We start from the raw sequence: 8,340 nt of genomic DNA, 5'->3' as shown, positions 1-8,340 counted from the left end.
CAAATGTTCAATTCATTCAATTGTATTCTTGTTGTTGAATTCTTCGATTACTTTCTGCGACACACAAATTTCATGTCAAAATATTTAATAATTTCTTATTTTATTTTTCAACCTGTTATTCGAAAACAGAATTGAAGAATGATTCCATGAGTGGAGCTGCATGAGGCCCACAGGCGTTCACCGTGGTTGAATTTAAATCAGTCCACAGTCTCAGTTGACAGTTAAACATGCAACCGCACGCAAGTGTAGGACCCTGCCATTCAAGGAACACCTGGCTTTTTTTCGAATGCTCTGTTCGAGGATATTTCATTTATGCTTGGTTAATGTTTTTTTATGGAACAATTAATCTCCTTATTTAGTAACATTTCCTGTTTACAAAATCGTTATTTTTTTCTGTTATAGCTTGAATTCCAGCTGTTCAGGAAATGCCAGTATATCGGCATGCTGCTCCTGCTTACAAGTATTTTAGCATCACATACACACACGCACGACCCAGGCACACACACACACACACACACACACACACACACACACACACACACACACACACACACACTACATATGCCTCAGTAGGTAAGATGGTCAGTGAAGCTTCAAGATCATCCTAGGTGATCCCTGTTTCAAGCTTCAGAGCAGAGCCAAGAGGGAGAAAATGGATTTGTATGCTTTTCTATCGGGGAAGGGACTGCTCTTGACCTTCTCCTGCACCGGGAGACAGTGTTGAAGGACGTAGGGCGGTAGCAGAGTGCTTGCTGGGGTTCTCTGACCCACAGAGACTACTGTACCTCCAATTTTCTCTAATCGCCCTTCCAGCCCACGGAGCCTAAACCTTGCTGGTATCCTAACCAGCAGGGGAGAACCGGCTGGGCTTTCCTTCAATAAGGTGTAGTGTAGTGACGCGAATCAGCAGGGACCTCAGGATCTGATGTTACAATATCATATGTATTGTGATTCTGAAAATATTATATACGATATTACGATTTATCTTTTCGGGATTTACTTGCAATGAAAAACTATGTGCGGAAAGCATTCAAATGTGTTTATTTTATTATTAAAATGCTTACTTTTACCGTTAATTCGCCTCCGCTAGGATAGCATTGCCGTATAATCTTAAAAACAATAACCTGGTGGTACAAGAAAGAACTCCCCACAATTAGCAAACTGTTGTATGCTAACCTCTATGCTTACTTTCTAATGATCCCTAAAATAGACATTTGTTTATGTGGTACCATCACTACTGAACAAAAAATAAATAAATAATAAATAAATAATAATAATCATCATTGTAATTGTAGTTTTCAATAACCAAAATGTCAAGATTAGATTAGAATCGCCAATTTTTTTATGCATGATGCAACAAAAGGCAATCAGCTTCCAACCAGATTATAGAAATTATCTTTTGAAAGTTACGGTATATTTATGTATGGGTGAGTCGGTATAAATAGTATGTGAATACGACTTGGTAAAAACAAAGCATGTCCAATTATGGTAGTACAATACCGTAGATAAACGGCTAAACGCAGAACTGTTGTGCCCTAATCGGGCTATCAGTGTCTTTGTACCGAACGGCCTAGAGAACTCAAATCATTGACCAGTAGTGGAAAGCTCCAAATATGCGCCCTACATAGCATCTGAATGTATTTCCGTCCAGGCCCATTGTAAAAAGAGTGAGGAGAGGATGACAATCTCACCAGGGGCTTGTTGTGGAGAGGTTCAAAAGGTCCCAGTTTTCCATGGCTCAAAGCCGCAAGACATCTCCATCTGCAGTCTCTAAGGCAAACAACATCCAATCTCTTCCTGTTTTGGTCTCGGTCCCTATCCTCATTCCCAGGCATTCCCCGCTCATGAGGGAACGCTCAGAATGGGGGGAAATTCGAAATGTGCGTATGTCGTGAGAGAGGCGGCGGGACTTCCGACCCATGCTTACCCATTTCAGTAACATGGGTTTAGCCCTGAGAGGCCAGAGAGAGAGAGGGAGGCTCTTCCGATAAGAAGGATGATTGGTTTCTGTCAGGTGTTTTGTATAGTGCGTTGTTAAGTTATTATTCCAAAAACTTGATCATTATAACTTTGTTCTCATCTGGTCATATTCTTGCTTGGTGGACCGTTATCTGATGTAAAAAGCTCATAGGAAGCAGGAGAGCTGAAATAGGTTTTTGGTATATTGAATACGTGTTAAAACTCACAGTATGGTCGCTCAAAGTCCCATAATGGTGAGAGGAATTATTGTCTTTTGCCTAAGTGATTACCTACAGCAAACCCAAGAAACCACACCTGTAGAACGGCGTAGATCAGCCAAAACGTATCGGTTCTGGTAACATTGTGTCAAATGCAGATGGTGAAGAAGACAACGATAGAAAAAACACCTTTGCGTTTCACATAGAGGACTTCCATGTGGAAATGTGGCAAGAGCCATCACTTAGACAAAGGAAACCTCTGCGGTCCCAAAGTGCTTTATTGAATATATATATATTATATTTATATACATCGTAAAGTTTACCAAAGCCACCCATTGCTTTAATTATTTTAGTTTATTAGGCATCTATGCATGGCTCTATGGCTGTTCCCAATTATCAGTAATCATCATGTTTATCTCGACAGTGATCAAAGGTTTTCATTTTCTGTGCATGTCAACTAGCAATGGCAGATTTGTTTTCTGTAGCTGAGAAAAGGGGGGTGTCAGAATCATCTGCTTATTTGTATTACTAGCACACAGAGTCACCAGAAAATAACTGTTGAAAGCACTGTGAGGGATTCACTTGGCTAGGTCAGGTAGCTGCGCAATTAGTATTCCTGCCACGAGGGGAGCATTAACATTGCTAATCAATACCTAGCTTGGCTGCTAGCCTCTGCTGCCCTGATGAAGGTGCTTTCCGCTTATTAGCCCTCCAGTGCTCTCTTCCCAGCCAAGTAACGACTCACTTAGTGTTGAATGGGCTTTAGCCGATTTGGTTTAGATCGCTCAGACGCTATGGGTGGTGTTGTACTTTCACCTTCTCTGCAGCAGAATTACTGCTGTCTGTGTTGAGCTAGCCTAAATTGGAAAAACAAAAGGTTTCCACCCTTAAAAAAGCAGGCCTTGCTATAAAAGAAGAAAAAAACATTCTCCACGCTGCTGCAAATTCAGAGCAACAAACTTAGATTCCTGCAGCCTAAAGCCTCATTTACACAAAAGCAAAGTGAATTTCACTTCCCGTTACTCACAAAGAACCGCAAGCGTTTACTCACGCGAGGAACAAGGGCCTTACTGCTTGTAACTGCCACAGTTTCTTTCCGCCAACCATGGATAAGATGACCGTCATTGTGTCTCTGTACTTGTTATGGAAGTCCTAGAGATTTCTGAGAATCCAATGCAGTCGTGTCTTGGTTCATAACACCATCCGGAGGCACCAGGGCCGGCTCGAGACATTTTGGGGCCCTACGCGAGATGACGATTTGGGCGTCAATCAATACTGCGAATTTCTCATACGGTAAAAATATGGAAAAAATACATTAAACACCACAGTGGTTTCAAAATAATATATAGATACAAATGATTATAAATTCAAATTACTTCTCAAACAAAGTATTATACTTATATTAAACAAACTCGTGCCACTTGGACCAAATTAATGATTGAATGACTGAATTACAAAGTTTTTTGGGGTTACGTTTCAAAATCATGCTCTCTACTGCTCCTTTCTACTCTCTCTTTACAAATCCTACCTACATTTAACCTCTAACCTAAACTCCTCTTTTTCTCTCTTTCTGCCTCCCTACCAGGCCTGGGGAGGACCAAGAGGAAGACGGGTGCGCGGGACGCCTCGCCCACACCCAGCAGTGACTCTGAGTGCCCCCCCAATGGCAGCGGTGGCGGCGGCGGTGGGGCGGAGCGGCTCTACGACCTGGCCGTGCCGGCGCTGGTCAAGTTCGCCTACGCGGCCGAGCGAGAGGACGAGCTCAGCCTGGTGAAGGGCTCCCGGGTGGTCGTCATGGAGAAGTGCAGCGACGGCTGGTGGCGGGGCAGCGCCGCTGGCCAGATGGGCTGGTTCCCGTCCAACTACGTGCTGGAGGAAGGCGACGGGGAGGAGCTGATGCCGGGGGGAGGGGATTATCATGGCGTGGGTGGGGCTCCGGCGGTTGTGGTTTCGAACGGCCAATCGGGAGGCGGCGACGACGATGGCGGCAGGGTCTTCCACGCAGTGCAGACCCTTTACCCTTTCAGCTCGGTGACGGACGAAGAGCTAAACTTCGACAAGGGCGAGGTGATGGAGGTGGTGGAGAAGCCCGACGACGACCCCGAGTGGTGGCGTTGCCGCAACGCCCGGGGTCTGGTGGGCCTGGTGCCCCGTAACTACGTGGTGGTGCTCAGCGACGGCCCCCTGAACCCTGCCCCCGCCCCCCTAGGCTCCTCCCCATCGCTCTGCGTGGGCCCAACCAGTTCTGGCCGGTTCCCCGGGAGGGACTGGTACTACGGCGGCGTGACCCGGGTGCAGGCAGAGGGCGCCCTGAATGAGCGGGGGCTGGAGGGGGACTTCCTGGTCCGGGACAGCGAGTCGTCGGTGAGTAGCTGTGGTCGAGCCCCGGAAGTAACCTTGACGTCGGCATTCGGTCGATGAGTATGCATGATTATATGTGTGCAGCTCAATGCCCCTGCATGCATGTGTGTTTTAGGATTCTTCTAATCATCTCCTTGTGTTGTTTGACGTACGCTTTCATTACAATTACATTAGCCAACATGGGATCATTCATAATAATGCATTATCTCAGATTTAGTGTTTTCGGTTTGGCCCACATGGATCCTATTTTGAAACAGGTCGTCTCGGAATAATGCAAGGACTAGACCTTTCTTGCGATGTGTTGGCTCCCCCTGCTGGATTGTGCTAAAATATGGTAATGCACCTTCTGTGTACCATACAAATTGGTTTTGACGTCTTTTCCCACCAATTCACGAAATGTATGTTGATACTAACATTGAACTTTAAAAAAGGTGAGCCGGATTCCTGTTCTATCTAGACATTTGATCAAACTCTATTTATCCAAAGACATATGTTTTTTAGAAGCATGCATTAATGAGAAGGCAGCAGTTCGGCATCTTGCTCAAGGTTACCTACAGGAACCCAGGTCCTTTCATTCTGAAGTCAAACACCCTTACCAACTAGACGATCCTGCCTCCTAATTTATGAAAGATAATAGTAAATACAAGCAGTTGATCAACAGTATGGACCCACAACTTAACAGCATCTACATCCCTTCCTCTTTCAAAATCCTCCCCGCCCTTTTCTCACTCTCCCACTCCCATCCTCCCTATCTCTCTCTCTCCCCCCAATTCCTTCACTCCCCTTCCCAACCTCCCGCTCTCTCTCTCCCTCCCAACCTCCCTCTCCCTCGATCTCCCTCCCTCTCCCCAGCCAAACGACTTCTCGGTGTCCCTCAAAGCGGCCGGCAAGAACAAGCACTTCAGGGTGCAGACGGTGGAGGGCGTGTTCTGCATTGGCCAGCGCCGCTTCTCCTCCATGGATGAGCTGGTGGAGCACTACAAGAAGGCCCCCATCTTCACCGGTGAGCAGGGGGACCGCCTCTACTTGCTGAGACCACTGCACTGACCCCCTGGCCGTTGGACACCCCCCGTGCATGGGACACATGCGCTCGATACGGCGCTACGCTAACATACGGTACGCTACGCTAACTTGCGGTATGCTAGGCTAATGTACTTTATGCTAACGTATCCTACGCTTACGTACAGTAAGCTAACGTACGGTACGCTAACGTACGGTATGCTAACGTACAGTACGCTACGATTACATACGCAAGGCTAACTTACGCTACAGGACTTCGAGAGTATGGGGGGGAACAACCCATCGTTATGGCCGTACGCACTGGTAAGCTGTATAGTTCGGTACATAAGGCCCGATCGTAGGCCTGGCGACGGGTTCAATAGGGACCGCTCTGGAGCGGGTTGGAGATGGAGTGGAGGTGTTGGCGTGGGTGGTCGTCTTCACTTCCTGTATGGCAAATTGAGGCAAAAAGGAAAAACCCCACCAAAGAGAGAAGGTGGGTCCACAAAGGGGGGTTAGGGGGGGTTGACGAGGCACTGAAGGATCCCCCCCCCACACACCCAGGGTGGTACTTCTGACAACCATCCATCCTGTCTGTCCTATCAAAACGTCCCAAAAGGGTACCACCTGAACAGTCACTTCAAGACTTTCACCTATCTTTTTAATACACTTGCTTCCTTTCCTCGCGTCACCAGTCGCATCCCTACTGTTGACTTCATCCCTACGTTGAAACGAGGATACCCGCTTTACTTAAATGTTTGAGTCAGGACGAGCCTGAACACACACTGGAGAGATGCTACACAACAGTTTTGCATGGAGACTTCGTCGCCAGCACTGTCTGGCATGTTGTCATTCAAATCTGGTTCAGGAACAAGGAACACGAACACACAAAGGACATTATATCACTGGTATCACATGTATGATGATTGAATGAATGAGTGAAAGGAGTATTAACCATGCACGAAAGGAGAGGGTTCACCCTTGAGTTCGGTGAAACGGATCATTCATCGAGCTGTCGCTTGAATGTTTCTCGGCATACAGTGCTACCAAAAGTGCTGTTTGTTAACGTACACATGCGCACGAGCCAGAGGAAGAGCCTGAAATGGCGGGCTCAGTCTGCTGAGTCATGGGCGGTGGGGTTTGAAACCCGCGAGAGACATGACACAGCATTTCACCGGTTTAAAGAGCCTGTGTTGAAATTGTAAAATAAGGAGAATCCTGTATGAGTTTTATCGGCTGTGCTGTTTGTAACGGGAGGGGAAATAAAGCCGCACAAACATAGTTTAAGCAGGTCAGCGGGACAGGTTCAATTGCCATAACAGATGCTGCCAGTAAGTAACAGGTACATCAGGAAGAGAGCTCAACAATTGCCAAGTTCAAACCTCTTTATATCCGACAATGGCTCTTCTGTATGAAATGCCTGAAATGTAGGCCTTGGATGAAATAAATGATCACCTTTTCCCTGGAGGCTGCTCACGTTTGTTTGTGTATTTCGAGGGCCAGGATTATTTTACCGCTGAAGACACTGGAACAATGTGGAGGTTATGGTTGGTGTTACCGCTTTTGAAAAGAAAAACGACTTGTATTCTCACATGGATACGTAAAAGTATTAAGATGCACACTTTCTTTTAATAAGGTTCGATATTCGATACACATGGCGTGGTTTATTCACAGCTCACATTATCGAAAATCATGAAGGGAATATTCCTGTACAACTTCCCCAACTTCCTTATCATTTCAAATAACTGTTTTCGGTTAATTATTTTGGTTTTTCACTGCTTTTATTGTTTATCTAGAGTTATTTCTAAGATGTCTTAAAGTTTGAGAGCAACGTTATTTAAATGTCATTACCACTGAGTGTGTCTATTTAAAAAAAGAAATAAAGCAAATGGCAGAACACAAAGCTGTTTGACATGTAGACGCAGTGGGAAAGTAGAACTGTACTGTACCAATGAATTTGATGTGTGAGTAAGGATACTTTCATCAGATTAAAAGCTTTCCGAAAAGTACAAATGCCTTGTAATTGTCTTTTGAATACATTTAAAACGTGTCCCATTGGTTCCTGATGTTATCTTTCTATTTATTGGAATGAACCAGAATAACAGGAAATAAGTAGTGGAGTATTGAACTGTCACAGAGGGCTAATCATAGTGTTATTATCACACTGAATAGAGTGAGTATACCAGAGAACCCATGAAGCCTTTCAATTCACCCAATTTGATTTGAACAGCAGCCTACGTAAATATGCCAACAATTACAGGGACAAACCGACATCGATGGCGGCAATGTATTGTGGTCTTTTGGGGTATCATTTTATTTTCTCTGTGGCTACAATGGATCATTTTGTCTCCTGTTTGTGTTTCCAGCTAAACCTGATCCATATGTTAACAGTTCCGTCGTGGACCAGCAGATTGCAGCATTGGAGTACAATAAAATGTATCATGCCGATCATCGTGGCTTGCCCTGTCTGACTGGTACTTGCAGGCCTGCATTAACTGCCATTGGGCCCTGGGGCTGAGGTTGTTCGTAGGCCCCCTGAGAGGGGATCTTACAATGAAGATGTGTAAATTATTTTCAGACATTTTGCCGTTGTCGACGGGGGGGTGGGGGGGGGTTAGGTAACTGGCGGTGTCAAGTGGCCACTGGGCCCAGCTAGTGGCTAAGCTAGTGGCCCCCTTTTCTATTGGCTCATGATAGGCCTCTGGTCTTTGTAAGCCCAAAACCAAAAAATCACATTGTCTTGGGCCTACGCCGATCGGGGGTCCTATCATGAGCCAGTATTTATTTATTTCTGCAGCTCATG

General features: G+C 45.7%; 1 protein-coding gene across 1 annotated transcript in view; it reads left to right on the top strand.

Moving 5' to 3' along the window:
• The window catches only part of LOC132456416 (cytoplasmic protein NCK2-like), a 41,827-nt gene extending 34,277 nt beyond the window's left edge, over positions 1-7,550 (top strand). The window contains exons 3-4 of the mRNA XM_060050769.1: positions 3,763-4,541; positions 5,391-7,550. Of these exons, the coding sequence (XP_059906752.1) occupies positions 3,763-4,541; positions 5,391-5,585 (974 nt within the window). The 3' untranslated portion in view covers positions 5,586-7,550. The remainder of the gene's footprint in view (positions 1-3,762; positions 4,542-5,390) is intronic.
• Positions 7,551-8,340: the final 790 nt, after the last annotated feature.

This window comes from Gadus macrocephalus, chromosome 4 (genome assembly GCF_031168955.1).
Source record: "Gadus macrocephalus chromosome 4, ASM3116895v1".
In the NCBI taxonomy this organism is placed as follows: domain Eukaryota; kingdom Metazoa; phylum Chordata; class Actinopteri; order Gadiformes; family Gadidae; genus Gadus; species Gadus macrocephalus.
The sequence above is the reverse complement of the archived record's forward strand: the minus strand, read 5'-3'. Positions and strand labels throughout refer to the sequence as shown.